Genomic DNA, 18,227 nt, shown 5'->3' with positions numbered 1-18,227 from the left:
AGTTCGGAGATTTCAGGTTTTTTTTTGTAGGTATATATAGGTCAGCTGAAAACGGCCATACTGCAATCCACTGAAGAGGTACTGGGCTTCTCTTCCAGGAAAAACAAGGACTGGTTTGACGAAAACAACCAGGAAATCCAGGAGCGGCTGGCAAAGAAGCGATCTGCCCACCAGGCTCACCTTGCAAAGCCGTCCTGGCCAGAGAAGAAACAAGCCTTCCGTCGCGCATGCAGCCATCTTCAGCGCAAACTCCGGGAGATTCAAAATGAGTGGTGGACTAGCCTCGCCAAACGAACCCAGCTTAGCGCCGACATTGGTGACTTCAGGGGTTTTTATGAGGCACTAAAGGCTGTGTACGGCCCCTCACCCCAAGTCCAAAGCCCTCTGCGCAGCTCAGATGGCGAAGTCCTCCTCAGCGACAAGATTTCCATCCTCAATCAATGGTCAGAACACTTCCAATCCCTTTTCAGTGCCAACCGCTCAGTCCAAGAATCCGCCCTGCTCCAGCTCCCTCAACAACCCTTGAGGCTAGAGCTGGATGAGGTCCTTACCCGGGAAGAGACATACAAGGCAACTGAACAACTGAAAAGCGGCAAAGCAGCAGGTATGGATGGAATCCCCCCCAGAGGTCTGGAAGGCTGGCGGCAAAGCTCTGCATACCAAACTGCATGAGTTTTGCTTCAGGACCTTCGTGATGCCATCATCATCACCCTGTACAAAAACAAAGGCGAGAAATCAGACTGCTCAAACTACAGGGGAATCACGCTGCTCTCCATTGCAGGCAAAATCTTCGCTAGGATTCTCCTTAATAGACTAATACCTAGTGTCGCCGAAAATGTCCTCTCAGAATCAGTGTGGCTTTCGCACAAACAGAGGAACTACTGATATGGTCTTTGCCCTCAGACAGCTCCAAGCAAAGTGCAGAGAACAAAACAAAGGACTCTACATCACCTTTGTTGACCTCACCAAAGCCTTTGACACCGTGAGTAGGAAAGGGCTTTGGCAAATACTAGAGCGCCTTGGATGCCCCCCCAAGTTCCTCAACATGGTTATCCAACTGCACGAAAACCAACAAGGTCGGGTCAGATACAGCAATGAGCTCTCCGAACCCTTCTCCACTGACAACGGCGTGAAGCAAGGCTGCGTTCTCGCACCAACCCTCTTTCCAATCTTCTTCAGCATGATGCTGAAACAAGCCATGAAAGACCTCAACAATGAAGACGGTGTTTACATCCGGGACCGCACGGATGGCAGACTCTTCAATCTGAGGCGCCTGCAAGCTCACACCAAGACACAAGAGCAACTTGTCCGTGAACTACTCTTTGCAGACAATGCCGCTTTAGTTGCCCATTCAAAGTCAGCTCTCCAGCGCATGACGTCCTGTTTTGCGGAAACTGCCAAAATGTTTGGCCTGGAAGTCAGCCTGAAGAAAACTGAGGTCCTCCATCAGCCAGCTCCCCACCATGACCACCAGCCCCCCCACATCTCCATCGGGCACACAGAACTCAAAACGGTCAACCAGTTTACCTACCTCGGCTGCACCATTTCATCTGATGCAAGGATCGACAAAGATATAGACAACAGACTCGCCAAGGCAAATAGCACCTTTGGAAGACTACACAAAAGAGTCTGGAAAATCAACCATCTGAAGAAACACACAAAGATCAGCGTGTACAGAGCCGTTGTCATACCCACGCTCCTGTTCGGCTCCGAATCATGGGTCCTCTACCGGCATCACCTACGGCTCCTAGAACGCTTCCATCAGCGCTGTCTCCGCTCCATCCTCAACATTCATTGGAATGACTTCATCACCAACATCGAAGTACTCGAGCTGGCAGTGTCCGCAAGCATCGAATCCATGCTGCTGAAGACCCAACTGCGCTGGGTGGGTCACGTCTCCAGAATGGAGGACCATCGCCTTCCCAAGATCGTGTTATATGGCGAGCTCTCCACTGGCCACCGAGACAGAGGTGCACCAAAGAAGAGGTACAAGGACTGCCTAAAGAAATCTCTTGGTGCCTGCCACATTGACCACCGCCAGTGGGCTGATATTGCCTCCAACCATGCATCTTGGCGCCTCACAGTTCGGTGGTCAGCAACCTCCTTTGAAGAAGACCGCAGAGCCCACCTCACTGACAAAAGACAAAGGAGGAAAAACCCAACACCCAATCCCAACCAACCAATTTTCCCTTGCAACCGCTGCAACCGTGCCTGCCTGTCCCGCATCGGACTTGTCAGTCACCAACGAGCCTGCAGCAGACGTGGACATACCCCTCCATAAATCTTCGTCCGTGAAGCCAAGCCAAAGATATAGGTCAGCACAAAATTGTGAGCGCAAGGGCCTGAAATGTTCTAGGATTTATGTACATCACACCCCACAGGGTCCTCAACACCGATCTCTGGGATCACCACTGGTGATAACTTCAAGCCCCAATGACCCCCTTTCCTCCACCACCCTTGATCTCCTGTGGAGCAGCGAATTCAATGTCTAAACTCCCAGCTCACCATAAATCCTTCTGAATCAGCCAACCACAAGAGACCTTGACAAACACCTAAACCAAAGTCGATGTGGACAACATCCATTACCTTGTCAATCATCTTTGTCACCTTCTCCACAAACTCAATCAAATTGGTCCAGAATAACCTGCCCCTCACAGTTACATTGACTGTCTCGGATTTGACCATGACTAACTAAGCATCCATTCCAATGGTCTTCCCACCACCCACAAATATGAGGTTCACTGGCCTTTAATTTCCCAGTTTATTCCTACATCAGCCACTCTCCAGTCCTCTGTGACCTCTCCTGTCACCAGAGAGAATGCAAAGGTCTCTGTCAAGACCCCAGCAATCTCTTTGCTTGCATCTGTCAACAACCAGGGATACATCCCATATGGCCGAAGGGACTTGCCCACCTCATGCACCCAGCACTACCTCTTGCCCAAGGAGTACACTCTCCACATAATGCTTCTGATCACTGCTCACATCCTTCTCACTAGTGAGCAGCAATTCAATGTGCTCAGTTAATTCCTGATCCACTACCTCTCTCCAAACATAAATACCTCCTTTGTCCTTAAGGTAGGGAAGCATGGGGGTGGGGACACAACTCACCTCGGCGAGCTTCCTCTTCCAGTTCATCCCAGTCCTTCCCACTCTCCTCCTCACTGCCCAGAGACTCTTCGCTTGCTGCGGCGGAAGGAGAGAGGGAATTGTTAGAGGGGACCCCACTTTTCCATCTGCCTTCCCTCTTCACAGCCCTCACCCCCCCCCCCTTTTCCGCACTGCTGCCTCCTTCCCACTTCATTTGGCCAATCCCACCCTCCTCATCACCCCACCCTCCCACCACCTCACTGGCCCCTCCCTACTGCCCAAAGACTCCTTGTTTGCTGTAGTGGGTGGGGGGTAGGAACAGAGGGAGGAAGATGTTAGAATGCACCTCTGCATCTCTCCATCCGCTCCACTCTATCACCACTCCCTCCCTCCTCACTGAGCCCTCCCCTCCCTTGAGTTCACCCACTGACCAGACTCCTCAGTCTCAGACGAATAGTCCTCGTCACTGTCCTCATCCTCCACCTCATCCTCCTCTTCTGATGGGTTGAAGGTCTCATCCTCCAGTTCTGATTCAGAGTCCTGGCTCTCTGCCTCACTGCCCTGGGGGAGAGGCAGAGGGTCACAGATCGTTGGGGGAGTACACAGGTCACTGGGTGACAGGGTGGGGACAGAGGGTTACTGGTTGTCAGAGAGGTCACAAGGGGGAGAGGGTCAGTCACAGGTCACCAAGCAAGAGGGACAAGGGGGTTCACAGGTCACCAGAAGGGAGGGACAGATCACTAGAGAGGGCACAGGTGGTCAGGGAGAGGAGGTCATAGGTTCCCATGGAAGGTGGAAGGGGAGTGTTGAAGAGATGGGGTAAGGAAGGGGGGGGGGGGGGTGGTCACAGATAGCCAGGGAGGTCAAGGTTTCTGAGGGAAAGAGAGCTGTAGGTCCTTGGGGGAAGAGAAGATGAATGTCATGTTGCCGTGTGTCATGTCCAAGGAGAGGGGGTGAGGAAATGGGGGGGGGGGGGGGCGGGGAAAGGGAAGATAGTGCCTCAGGTGTGCTGTGTTCTGAGTTGGGAGCCAGTGGGACACTGCACCTTCATCCATACCTCTCCCTCAGGTTCCAAGAAGGACCAGCCCCCCTGTTCAAAGAAGCCCTCAGGATCATCAACAATGGTCTTCATGATCTTGGTCCAGTTGAGAGACTGCACACCTTCTGTATACTTCAGATCACAGGAGCTGGGAATCGGGTAGGGTGGGGAGGAAGACAAGTCAGTGTGGTGTGTGGGCAGTGTTCCCCACACATCATCCCAGAATGAACCTCCCTTTATGCTATCCCATCACAAACATTCACGATGTCAAACACAGAGTAAAACTCCCTTTACAATACCCCTTCACACAAACACACTGCCGGGGTCGGACATCAGATGAAAATCCCTCTCCAGCGTCCTGTCACACAAACCCCACCTCCCTGGGAATCAGACACAGAGTGAAGTTTCCTGTACACTGACCCGTTTCTCTCACACACACACCAACCCACCTCCAAGGACAGAAGCATAGAGGGAGCTTCATTCTGTGTCTGTCCCCAGGAGTTTGTTTGTGTGTGTGTGTGTCTGAAAGAGAGAGATGTACGGAGGTGGCCAACCTTTTAATTTTTTATTTGGACATATAGCACAGTAGCAGGCCATTTCAGCCCACAAGTCTGTGCTGCCCAATTAATCTACACCCCCGGTACGTGTTCATGGGGTGAAATAGCCCATTACTGTGCTGTATGTCTAAATTAAAAGGTTGGCCACTCCATAACTGTCCCATTACACTCCCAGGGTCAGATACAGAGTGAAACTCTCCCCACCCCATCCCATTACCCCTTCCTGAGCTTTAGCCTCTTGTGCTCTCAGGAAACGTACTTCAGCCACTCCTTAATGGGGTCGAGAGAGGCGACAGGGATGGCGTTGATCATGGTGACTTTCTTGCTGTAATCTTTGTACACAATCACCATGTCAAAATTCTTCAGGTGGAACTGAACCCTCTCGAAATGGACCAGTTCCACCTCGTCCAGAGTGACCACAAAAGGAGGCTGCAACAGAACAGTGGGGAGGTCAACCTGCTGCCTTCTCTGTTGGGTGTGTTACAGCTTCAGTGGCTGGGGTTCACTGTCGAATGATGGAAGGGACGGAGAGGATGGAGGCAAGGAGGTCATTTCTACTGGTGGGTGAGATTGGGAGACACAGGCTCAAGGTTTTGGGGAGTTAAATAAGAAAGTCTGCATACGCTATGATTGTACACAATTACACAATGCGCTGGAGAAACTCAGCAGGTTAAGCATCGTCTACAATAAGCAAAGGGATATGACCAATGTTTTGGGCCAAAAGTATGAGCAAAAATCAGGCTGGTGCCTAAATAAAAAAAAGTGGGAGGTGGAGGGTGGATAGGGCGGGCGGGCGGAGAGGAGTGTAGACTAACAGGGAAGAGGTCATAGGTGGATCAAGGTGGGAGGGCAGAAGAGAAGAAGGCTGATGCGGGGAACTGGAGGAAAGGAGACAGAGGTTCAGGGAAAAGACTTGGGGGAGGGGGCCCAACAGAAACTAGAGAAGTTGATGTTAATGCTATCTGGTTGGAGAGTACCCAGGAGAGTAAGTGTTGTTCCTCCAATTTGCTGGTATCCTGGGACTGGCAGTGCATGAAGCCATGTCAGTGTGGGAATGTGGTGTGGAATTGAAGTGGTTGGCCACCAGTGGGGGGATTTACCAGTCTGGATCCAGTCTCCCCAATGTAGAAGATGCCACAGTGGGAGCAGTAGATGACCCCTGCCGATTCACAAGTGAAGTGTTGCTTTACTTGGAACAACTGTTTTGGGCCCTGAATGGTGGTGAGGGTGTAAGTGGATCTTTTCTTGTGGTCATGGGGGTAGATACTGAGGGGCGGCGATTAGTGGGAAGGGATGAGTACACAAGGGAGTCACGGAGGGATCAGACCCTGCAGAAAGTGGAGAGGGGAGGAGAATCATAGAACACAATAGCACAGAAACAGGCCCCTTCAGCCCTTCTAGTCTGTACTGAACCATTTTTTTTTGGTTGCCTAGTCCCACTGGCCTGCATCCAGTCCATAGCCCTCCATTACCTCTCCCATCCTTGTATCTGTCCAAATTCTTAAGTGTTAAAATTGAGCCTCCATTCTCCACTTCACTGGAACTATTTCCACACTCACACTCTGTGTGATGTACCCCCCCTCCCACCACGTCACATCCCCCCTAAACTTTTCCCCTTTCATTCTAAACCCATGTCCTCTGATTTGTATCTGTCCCCCTCATAATTTTAAATATCTCCATCAAATCTCCCCTCATTCTTCTATGCTCCAGGGAATAAAGTCCTAATCTGTTTAACTTTTCACTGTACCTCATTTCCTGAAGTGCAGGTAACATCTGAGTAAATCTTCTCTGCTGTCTTTCTATCTCATTGATATCTTTCCTGTAATTAGGTGATGAAAAATGCACGATTCTCCAAATTTATCACCACCAATGTGTTATACAACATTACCATAACATCCCAGCTCCTAAACTCAATATTTTGATTTATGAAGGCTAATATGTCAAAAACACTCTTTACAACCCTATCCACCTGTGACATAACTTTCAGGGAATTATGTACTGTATCTGTATTCCCAGATCCCTCTGTTCTACTGGACTCCTCAGTGCGCTACCATTCACTGTGTACGTCTTTTTTTGGTTTGTCCTTCCAAAACGCAACATCTCACACTTGGGCTGCAAAATGGCAGATGGAGTTTAATGCAGACATTTTTCCAGCTGGTCCAGATCCCTCTGTAAGCTTTGAAATGGGATGATGTTTTTGATGGTTGGATCACATTGTATTTGGGGGGAGTCGATTTGGGATGGAGAGGAAAATTTAATCACCTTAATCCTGTTTCCTCCAGAGTTAGACTCCCCAGCCCCTGGGGTACAAGGACATCATCCCCAAAAGTGGGAACACAGGGCAGTAAAGAAGATGTCCTGCCATATTTGCCTTCATCAGTTGGGGCACTGAGCTCAGGAGCAGTAACATTCCATTACAAGCTGTACGAGAATTGGGTGAGACTACATGGAGTATTGCAGACAGTTCTGATTACCTGACCCAAAGGAGGATCAACTGGCTGTGGAGGGGGTACAGAGGGGGCTCAGCAGGTTAGTTCTAGAGATGATGGGCTCGGCCCACGAGGGGAGATTGAGTCACCAGGGACAGAACTCACTGGGTTTCAGAGAGATGAGGCAGAATCTCAGAGACGTGTGAAACGATGGGAGCAGTGGACAAGGTAGAAGCAGGGAGGTTGTCACCTGACACTCTGGATTGCCAATCAATCACCATCACTCACCCACTCAGTGACATTCACCAGGGAGCTGCTGGTGGGCTGAAGCATACACGTACTCCGGTAGGGAGCTCCGTTAAACCTGGGTCACGACAGGAGAGAGAGAGAGAATGTGAGTGAGTGGTGGAGAGTGTTTGGGGGGGTGGGGGGGAAAGAGAAAGAGCTCTTTGTGGGGTTGGGGGTAGAAGAGTAGCATGAGGGAAGAGGGTGGGAGTGGCGTGAGAGCAGAGGGGGGAAGGAAGAGGGTGGGGGAAGGCAGTGGGGGCATGGCGAGGGGGGGAGAGATGGGTGCAGAGACAGGGAGTGAGGAGAAAGAATGAGGGGTGCATATGGAAAGAGGGAGATAGGGGGAGCAGCCACTCACCCCAGGTCCCGGAAGGGCACCTCGAACTCCAGCTCCTCCTTGGTCAGTGCCTCTACCTTCTCGATAAAGTTTTTGAAGGCTGTCTTCAGCTTGTGTCTCATCTCCCGCTCCAGCTGTGTCAGAAAGGAGGTTCAGTCCCCATTCACTCCCTGATCCCCATCACCCCATCAGAACCTTGGTCAGAGGAGGTTCAGCCCCCATTCAATCCCTGCCCCAACTCCACGATTCTGGATCACAGAAGGGTTTCAGTCCCCATTTACACCCCTCTGCCCATGATCTTGGGTCACAGAGGACATTGAGTCCCTATTCACCTCCTGATCCCCCCATAATCTGGCTCCATTCACCCACTAACCCCCCCCCCCAATGATTCGTGATTTACAGAAGTCCCCATTCACAACCTGACACTACCATGATCTGGGCCCAGAGGATTTGACCCCATTAACACCCTTTCCCCCCACGATCCCAGGACACAGAGGGTGTTCAACCCCATTCACCTCCTTGCCACCATGGAGTGGTAACACAGAGATGGTTCAGACACCGTTCACCCACCCAGTACCACACATGATCTGGGTAAAAGAGGGGGCTCAGTCCATATTCCCTCCCATGTGCCTCCCACATTTCCAGGTCAAAGGGAGTTCAGCCCCCATTCATTCCACAAAACTCACATGAAACTGGACCACAGGACTCAGTCCCCATTCATGCACACCCGACTCCAGGTACCTGCTCGGCGTAGAGGTCATCGCGGTCATGCATGTGCTGGTGCTTTCCCAGGTCAGTGGTGATCTCCCCCACCTCTGTGTAGAATTGCACGTCCGTGTGCCGTCGCTTCCCAAACATGATGGCGTTCTGGGGTCGGGGGAGAGGGGTCAGAGGCCAGAAGTTGCCCCATCACTGTATAATGAGGGGAGAGGAGGGAGGGGGGAGAAGAGGGAGGGGGGAGAAGAGGGAAGGGGGAGAAGAGGGAAGGGGGAGAAGAGGGAAGGGGGAGAAGAGGGAAGGGGGAGAAGAGGGAAGGGGAGAAGAGGGAAGGGAGAGAAGAGGGAAGGGGGAGAAGAGGGAAGGGGAGAAGAGGGAAGGGGAGAAGAGGGAAGGGGGAGAAGAGGGAAGGGGGAGAAGAGGGAAGGGGAGAAGAGGGAAGGGGAGAAGAGGGAAGGGGAGAAGAGGGAGAAGAGGGAAGGGGAGAAGGGGAGAAGAGGGAAGGGGAGAAGAGGGAAGGGGGAGAAGAGGGAAGGGGAGAAGAGGGAAGGGGAGAAGAGGGAAGGGGAGAAGAGGGAAGGGGGAGAAGAGGGAAGGGGGAGAAGAGGGAAGGGGGAGAAGAGGGAAGGGGAGAAGAGGGAAGGGGGAGAAGAGGGAAAGGGGAGAAGAGGGAAGGGGGAGAATAGGGAAGGGGTGTGCCAGGACAGGGGGGGGGGGTGGTGGATGGTGGGTGGGAACGCCGGGGCAGGGGAGGGCGGCCACGGGGCAAGATCTGGAGGCAAGAGTGGTGGGTTGGGGGTGGGATCATGTGTGGGGCGAGGGCCCTACCTTGAGGTGGAAGTGCAAGACGATGATCATCTCCCCATCACAGGGTTGGAAGATGGAGTGCTTGATGTTGTTGTACAAGATATCCACTTTGTCACCCCGGACGGAGGTGAACCGGAACCCTGTGGGCAAGGTTAGAAGGTACGGTAACTGTGTGTTGGGGGTGTGGCACATCCCAGTCTACATGCTTAGGGGGATCTTCTCTGTGTGGATGGGGTTGGGTGATGGGACCAGTGTGCATGTGTGATAGGAACCGTGCGTGCAGAGAGGGATTCTCTGTGGGGGTTGTGGAGAGAAGGTACAGGGCCTTTCCTGCTCTGTATAGTAGGGGAGTGGGCGAGATGGAGCCTCCAACCCAAGCCACGCTATTCCAGGACCACCCACCGTTGACGTGTGCCTCCAGCGAGCCCTGCATCCTCTTCTGTGCAATGTTGGGCCTGATGTACAGATCCTTCAGCTTGGGATTGCTCCGGTTCAGATTGATCACCAGCGAGTCTTGCTTCACAATGCCCTGGGAGAGAGAGAGGAAGGCGAGGTGGTCATCATGTTGGAAAAATGTGTTTAGCTATCGGCAGAGTGGTCTGGGGGCACAGGGGACATGCCGCAGAGTGGGCCTGGGGATCCTGAGCTTGTTGAAAGCAATCACACAAGTAGACTGGGTGGTAATGGAGGAGTGTGGGATGCTGGTCTCATTGCACCAGGCACTGAGTGTGAAAGAAAGGAGGTCACATTGTTGCGATATAAAACTTTGGTCAGACTGCACTTGGAATACTGTAAATCTGGTCGCCCCGTTACAGGAAGGGTGTGGGGGTTGGCATGGTTCACTGGGATGTGTCCTAGATTACAGGGGAGTGATGGGGAGAGGTTGGCCAAACTTGTGTATTCCTGGTTCAGACCCACCAGGAGCATTGTGCACAGATCCCATTTCAGTATGCTACACCAAGAACACCATGCACCGTTTCCATCTCCATATCCCTCACCAGGAGCAATATGCACAGTCCACATCTATGTGCCCCTGGGTCATACCAGACCAGAAGCACTGTGCACAGTTCTTGTCACAATATTCCACACTACAAGCTCTTTGACAGTTCCCGTCTCTGTCCCCACACAGGAAGCACATCTCGCACATCAGGAGCATTGTGCACACTTCCCATCTACACATCCCTCACCTGGAGTACCATTTACAGTTTCGGTCTCCATATCCCACACTGGGAGCATCATGCACAATTCCACTCTGTGAATCCCACACTGGGAGCACCAGGCACAGCTCCCATCTCTGTATCCCAGTTGGGGACCACTGTGCACAGTTGCAGTGCTCCGCAGTGGGGAAGGAGAGGCAGTGCTCCGCAGTGGGGAAGGAGAGGCAGTGCTCCGCAGTGGGGAAGGAGAGGCAGTGCTCCGCAGTGGGGAAGGAGAGGCAGTGCTCCGCAGTGGGGAAGGAGAGGCAGTGCTCCGCAGTGGGGAAGGAGAGGCAGTGCTCCGCAGTGGGGAAGGAGAGGCAGTGCTCCGCAGTGGGGAAGGAGAGGCAGTGCTCCGCAGTGGGGAAGGAGAGGCAGTGCTCCGCAGTGGGGAAGGAGAGGCAGTGCTCCGCAGTGGGGAAGGAGAGGCAGTGCTCCGCAGTGGGGAAGGAGAGGCAGTGCTCCGCAGTGGGGAAGGAGAGGCAGTGCTCCGCAGTGGGGAAGGAGAGGCAGTGCTCCGCAGTGGGGAAGGAGAGGCAGTGCTCCGCAGTGGGGAAGGAGAGGCAGTGCTCCGCAGTGGGGAAGGAGAGGCAGTGCTCCGCAGTGGGGAAGGAGAGGCAGTGCTCCGCAGTGGGGAAGGAGAGGCAGTGCTCCGCAGTGGGGAAGGAGAGGCAGTGCTCCGCAGTGGGGAAGGAGAGGCAATGCTCCGCAGTGGGGAAGGAGAGGCAGTGCTCCGCAGTGGGGAAGGAGAGGCAGTGCTCCGCAGTGGGGAAGGAGAGGCAGTGCTCCGCAGTGGGGAAGGAGAGGCAGTGCTCCGCAGTGGGGAAGGAGAGGCAGTGCTCCGCAGTGGGGAAGGAGAGGCAGTGCTCCGCAGTGGGGAAGGAGAGGCAGTGCTCCGCAGTGGGGAAGGAGAGGCAGTGCTCCGCAGTGGGGAAGGAGAGGCAGTGCGAGCTGTGGGGAAGGAGAGGCAGTGCGAGCTGTGGGGAAGGAGAGGCAGTGCGAGCTGTGGGGAAGGAGAGGCAGTGCGAGCTGTGGGGAAGGAGAGGCAGTGCGAGCTGTGGGGAAGGAGAGGCAGTGCGAGCTGTGGGGAAGGAGAGGCAGTGCGAGCTGTGGGGAAGGAGAGGCAGTGCGAGCTGTGGGGAAGGAGAGGCAGTGCGAGCTGTGGGGAAGGAGAGGCAGTGCGAGCTGTGGGGAAGGAGAGGCAGTGCGAGCTGTGGGGAAGGAGAGGCAGTGCGAGCTGTGGGGAAGGAGAGGCAGTGCGAGCTGTGGGGAAGGAGAGGCAGTGCGAGCTGTGGGGAAGGAGAGGCAGTGCGAGCTGTGGGGAAGGAGAGGCAGTGCGAGCTGTGGGGAAGGAGAGGCAGTGCGAGCTGTGGGGAAGGAGAGGCAGTGCGAGCTGTGGGGAAGGAGAGGCAGTGCGAGCTGTGGGGAAGGAGAGGCAGTGCGAGCTGTGGGGAAGGAGAGGCAGTGCGAGCTGTGGGGAAGGAGAGGCAGTGCGAGCTGTGGGGAAGGAGAGGCAGTGCGAGCTGTGGGGAAGGAGAGGCAGTGCGAGCTGTGGGGAAGGAGAGGCAGTGCGAGCTGTGGGGAAGGAGAGGCAGTGCGAGCTGTGGGGAAGGAGAGGCAGTGCGAGCTGTGGGGAAGGAGAGGCAGTGCGAGCTGTGGGGAAGGAGAGGCAGTGCGAGCTGTGGGGAAGGAGAGGCAGTGCGAGCTGTGGGGAAGGAGAGGCAGTGCTCCACAGTGGGGAAGGAGAGGCAGTGCGAGCTGTGGGGAAGGAGAGGCAGTGCGAGCTGTGGGGAAGGAGAGGCAGTGCGAGCTGTGGGGAAGGAGAGGCAGTGCGAGCTGTGGGGAAGGAGAGGCAGTGCGAGCTGTGGGGAAGGAGAGGCAGTGCGAGCTGTGGGGAAGGAGAGGCAGCGTGAACTGCCCTTGTGAGGGATGTGAATCCACTCACCTCCTTCTCTTTCTCTTCAGCCTCTCGTGTCTTGTATCGTTTCTGCACTTCCTTGATGATGCGGAAGGCATTCTGGAGGTTGGTGGCTGGTACCATCTGCTCTCCTGGTGTCTTCAGATTGGAGGCTCGGTAGGTGCTGCAGAGGGAATGGGTGGGGGGGGGTGGGGAGGAAAATGGGGTGGACAAGAACAGAAGCATGGTATTAATGATGATGGGAGACGATACTTGACAGGGCACAACTTCAATCAGAGCCCATGACCCCATCCCACGACACACTCTGGGAGCATTGTGCTCTGTCCCCATCTCAGTCTGAAGCGAAGTCTGAAAGCTTGCAGATGCTGTGATTGTAGACAAAACACAGAAATACTGGAGGAAGTCAGCCAGTCTCGCAGGAGATGAAGATATACTGTGGCGGTGCACATTTCTCTGAGTGAACCGGCTCAGTTTATACTGCTGCTCTGCTAAAGATGGCACTGTCAGTACTTGCTCAATGCCTCATGGCTTGGGCCACTGCTCGCAACCCGAGCCACATGATGACATCACCACCACGCGGGGTGGAACTCCCGTTGGTCTTAAAGGGGTGCACACATAATTCAAATAAACAGTTCTACTGGAAACCCCACCGAGTCTAGTGCGTTTTCTGTGTGTAGCAGCTGCTACATTGGTGACCCCAACGAGCCTAGATGATATCTGGTCTCTGAGCATGGACTCATCTGCAATCAGCGCTATTTCGGAGAAGCTCCCTCCCTTCTAGACCCAACGACCCTGCACGTGGTTCAGGCAGGTGGAGGCACAGTTTCGACTCTGACAGATCACCTCGGACTCCACCATGTTCTACCATGTGGTGAGTGTCCTCGATGAATAGATGCCAGCCAGAGTGGAAGACCTGATCAACGATCCACCCTAAAAACCCTCCTCCTCAGCACCTTCGGGTTCTCCTGCTGGCAGCGTGCGGCCAGGCTGATGCATCTCGATGGCCTGGGGTATAGAGCCCCGTCTGCATTGATGGATGAAATGCTTGCACTGGCAGAAGGTCACAAACCCTGCTTGATGTCTGAGCAAGCCTTCCTCGAACAAATGCAGAGCATTCACCTCCTGCTAGCAAACAAGGACTTATCAGACCCCAGGATGGTCGCAGCCCGTGCCAACGTGCTGCGGCAGATAAGAGAGAACGAGGCCACCATGAACTATTTCACCCGCCCTGCACCCAGCCAACCACAGCCTGCTCCCAGACAAAAGACAGAAGAGCACCAGTCAACCTGGTGCTTCTACCACCAACGCTGGGGAGTACAAGCCCGCAAATGCCACCAATCTTGCTTGTACCAGGGAAGCAACCGGGCCAGCCGCCACTCCCGTTGGTCTTAAAGGGGTGCACACGTAATTCAAATAAACAGTTCTACTGGAAACCCCACCCTTTCTGTGTGTAGCAGCTGCTACAATATTACCTATATTTTAGTGTTTTGACTACAACCTGCAGACTTTTGTGTTTCACTCCATTAAGTTATTTTTAAATTTTTTTATTTTTCACACCATAAACCACATTTTCCTTTTCAAATATAGTGTCATTTTCTCCCCCCTCTCCCATTCCACCCTCCCTAACTCCCCCCACATTCATTTAAAGTACAAAATCTAAGATACATTAAACCAGTCAAACAATGTTGTCATTCAATAAAAATAAACAAGAAATTCCACTGAGTCAATTCTTTTCATTTCCTTCTCCTTTCGTTATTTTAGGTGGTAGATGTCCCCGGTAGGTTTTCTCTATTGTGTTTCATGTATGGCTCCCATATTTGTTCAAATATTTCAATATTATTTCTTAAATTATATGTTATTTTTTCTAATGGAATACATTTATTCATTTCTATATACCATTGTTGTATTCTCAAATTATCTTCTAATTTCCAGGTTGACATAATACATTTTTTTGCTACGGCTAGAGCTATCTTAACAAATCTTTTTTGTGCACCATCCAAATCAAGTCCAAATTCTTTGTTTTTTATGTTTCTTAGGAGGAAGATCTCTGGATTCTTTGGTATATTCTTTTCTGTAATTTTATTTAATATCTGGTTTAGATCTTCCCAAAATCTTTCTACTTTCTCACATGTCCATATTGCATGAATTGTTGTTCCCATTTCTTTTTTTACAACGAAAACATCTGTCAGTTACTGTTGGGTCCCATTTATTTAACTTTTGAGGTGTAATGTATAGCCTGTGTATCCAGTTATATTGTATCATACGTAACCTCGTGTTTATTGTATTTCTCATAGTTCCAGAGCATAACTTCTCCCATGTTTCCTTCTTTATCTTTATATTTAAATCTTGTTCCCACTTTTGTTTAGTTTTACCATTTGTTTCCTCATTCTCCTTTTCTTGCAGTTTAATATACATATTTGTTATAAATCTTTTGATTAACATTGTATCTGTAATCACATATTCAAAATTACTTCCCTCTGGTAACCTCAGACTGCTTCCTAATTTGTCCTTCAAGTAGGATCTCAGTTGGTAATATGCCAACACTGTATCTTGAGTTATATTATATTTATCCTTCATTTGTTCAAAGGATAATAATCTATTTCCTGGAAAACAATTTTCTATTCTTTTGATCCCTTTTTTCTCCCATTCTCTAAAGGAAATGTTATCTACTGTAAAAGGGATTAACTGATTTTGCGTCAGTATTAGTTTTGGTAATTGGAAATTTGTTTTATTCCTTTCTACATGTATCTTCTTCCAAATATTGAGCAGATGATGTAATACTGGAGAACTCCTACGTTGTACCAATTTTTCATCCCATTTATATAATATATGTTCAGGTATCTTTTCCCCTATTTTATCTAGTTCTAATCTAGTCCAATCTGGCTTTTCCCTTGTTTGATAAAAATCTGATAGGTATCTTAATTGTGCGGCTCTATCATAATTTTTAAAGTTTGGCAGCTGTAAGCCTCCTTGTTTAAACCATTCTGTTAATTTATCTAGTGCTATCCTCGGTTTCCCCCCTTTCCATAAAAATTTCCTTTTCTTTAACTCCTTGAAGAATTTCTCTGTCAAGTGTATTGGCAATGCCTGAAATAGGTATAATATCCTTGGGAAAATGTTCATTTTAATACAGTTTATCCTTCCAATTAGTGTTAATGGTAAATCTTTCCAATGTTCTAAATCGTCCTATAATTTTTTTCATTAGTGGATAATAATTGAGTTTATATAGATGGCCGAGATTTTTATTTATTTGTATACCTAGGTATCTTATTGCTTGCATTTGCCATCTGAATGGTGATTCCTTCTTAAATTTTGAGAAATCCACATTATTCATTGGCATTGCTTCACTTTTATTTACGTTAATCTTGTAACCCGACACTTCTCCATATTCCTTCAATTTCTTATATAATTCTTTTATTGATAATTCTGGTTCCGTTAAGTATACTATAACATCATCTGCAAATAAACTGATTTTATATTCATTGTCTTTTATTTTTATCCTTTTTATTTTATTTTCTGTTCTTATCAATTCTGCTAGTGGTTCTATAGCTAACGCGAACAATAAGGGTGATAGTGGGCATCCCTGCCTTGTTGATCTGCTTAAATTAAATTGCTTTGATATATATCCATTTACTGTCAGTTTCGCCAATGGCCCCTTATATAATGCTTTTATCCAATTAATATACTTCTCTGGTAAACTGAATTTTTGCAATACTTTGAATAAATAATTCCATTCTACTCTGTCAAAGGCCTTCTCTGTGTCTAAAACAACTGCTACTGTTGGCGCTTTACTCCCTTCTACTGCATGAATTAAGTTAATAAATTTACAAATATTGTCTGTTGTGCGTCTTTTTTTAATAAATCCAGTTTGGTCTAGATTTACCATTTTAGGTACATAATCTGCTAATCTGTTTGCTAATAGTTTAGCTATTATCTTATAATCTGTGTTAAGTAATGATATTGGTCTATATGACGCTGGTGCGAGTGGATCTTTCCCTTGCTTTGGTATTACTGTAATTATTGCTGTTTTACATGAATCTGGTAAGCTTTGTGTTTTGTCAATCTGGTTGATTACTTCCAGGAGGGGAGGAATTAATAAATCTTTAAATGTTTTATAGATTTCTATTGGGAATCCATCCTCTCCTGGTGTTTTATTATTTGGTAATTTTTTTTATTATCTCTTGTATTTCTACTATTTCAAATGGTTCTATTAATTTATTTTGTTCCTCTATTTGTAATTTTGGTAGTTCAATTTTAGTTAAAAATTCATCTATTTTGTCTTCTTTCCCTTCGTTTTCAGTTTGGTATAATTGTTCATAGAATTCTCTAAAGTTTTCATTAATCTCCGTTGGATTATATGTGATTTGTTTGTCTTTTTTCCTTGATGCCAATACCATTTTCTTAGCTTGTTCTGTCTTAAGCTGCCATGCTAGAATTTTGTGCATTTTTTCCCCTAGTTCATAATATTTCTGTTTTGTCTTCATTATGTTCTTCTCTACCTTATATGTTTGTCGTGTTTCATATTTTATTTTTTTATCTGCCAATTCTCTTCTTTTAGTTGTGTCTTCCTTCATTGCTAATTCTTTTTCTATATTTACTATTTCCCTTTCCAACTGCTCTGTTTCCTGATTGTAGTCCTTCTTCATCTTGGTTACATAACTTATTATTTGCCCTCTGATGAACGCTTTCATTGCGTCCCATAGTATAAACTTATCTTTCACTGATTCCGTATTTATTTCAAAGTACATTTTAATTTGTCTTTCAATGAATTCTCTAAAATCCTGCCTTTTAAGTAGCATGGAGTTTAATCTCCATCTATACATTCTTGGAAGGATGTCCTCTAACTCTATTGTCAATATCAAGGGTGAATGGTCCGATAATATTCTAGCTTTATATTCTGTTTTTCTTACTCTGTCTTGCATACGAGCTGATAACAGGAATAGGTCTATTCTTGAGTATGTTTTATGTCTACCCGAATAATATGAATATTCCTTTTCCTTTTGGTGTTGTTTCCTCCATATATCCAAAAGTTGCATTTCTTGCATGAATTTAATTATAAATTTGGTTACTTTGTTCTTTCTGTTAATTTTTTTCCCAGTTTTATCCATATTTGAATCCAGATTCAGGTTGAAATCCCCTCCTATTAATATGGTCCCTTGCATGTCTGCTATCTTCCAAAATATATCTTGCATAAACTTTTGATCTTCTTCGTTAGGTGAATATACATTGAGTAGATTCCAAAACTCTGAATATATCTGACATTTTACCATTACATATCTCCCTGCTGGATCTATTATTTCCTCTTCTATTTTAATTGGTACATTTTTATTGAAAAATATAGCGACTCCTCTTGATTTTGAATTATATGACGCTGCTGTTACATGTCCTACCCAATCTCTCTTTAATTTCTTATGCTCCAATTCAGTTAAATGTGTTTCTTGCACGAATGCTAAAACAATTTTTTCTTTTTTCAGTAAATTTAGCAGTTTCTTCCTTTTGATTTGGTTATGTATCCGTTAATATTTAAAGTCATATAGTTCAACGTAGCCTTTTCATACTTTGTTTATCTTCCCTTTCCGTTTCTCCATCATCACCTTTCCTTCTTATCCATTTCTGCTTTCTTGTTTTGAACACTTTATAAGACAACATTTCTAAAACATCAAACATTTTCCTTATTCTCCTATTTAAAACTTCTTTAACCCCATTCTCCCCTCCCCCTCCTTAGTTGCCCTTTATCCTTTGTCGGGCAACCACATCTCCCCTCTCCATTTGGATTTGCAAATTCACTCGCAAGCGTCAACTGATTTTGCAGTGACCGTAACTCCTCCCCACCCAGTACCCCCCTGAAAAAG

At 48.7% G+C, this 18,227-nt stretch overlaps 1 protein-coding gene across 1 annotated transcript in view; it reads right to left on the bottom strand.

Annotated features, from left to right (window-relative positions):
* supt16h (SPT16 homolog, facilitates chromatin remodeling subunit) overlaps positions 1-18,227 on the bottom strand; it is a 39,526-nt gene that overhangs the window by 1,714 nt on the left and 19,585 nt on the right. Inside the window, 10 exon segments of the mRNA XM_069941088.1 lie at positions 3,109-3,183; positions 3,519-3,648; positions 4,145-4,274; positions 4,943-5,112; positions 7,401-7,476; positions 7,759-7,871; positions 8,479-8,604; positions 9,283-9,401; positions 9,664-9,790; positions 12,403-12,538. Of these exon segments, the coding sequence (XP_069797189.1) occupies positions 3,109-3,183; positions 3,519-3,648; positions 4,145-4,274; positions 4,943-5,112; positions 7,401-7,476; positions 7,759-7,871; positions 8,479-8,604; positions 9,283-9,401; positions 9,664-9,790; positions 12,403-12,538 (1,202 nt within the window).

This window comes from Narcine bancroftii, chromosome 5, assembly GCF_036971445.1.
Source record: "Narcine bancroftii isolate sNarBan1 chromosome 5, sNarBan1.hap1, whole genome shotgun sequence".
Lineage (NCBI taxonomy): Eukaryota > Metazoa > Chordata > Chondrichthyes > Torpediniformes > Narcinidae > Narcine > Narcine bancroftii.
This window is presented reverse-complemented; position numbering and strand designations above follow the sequence as displayed.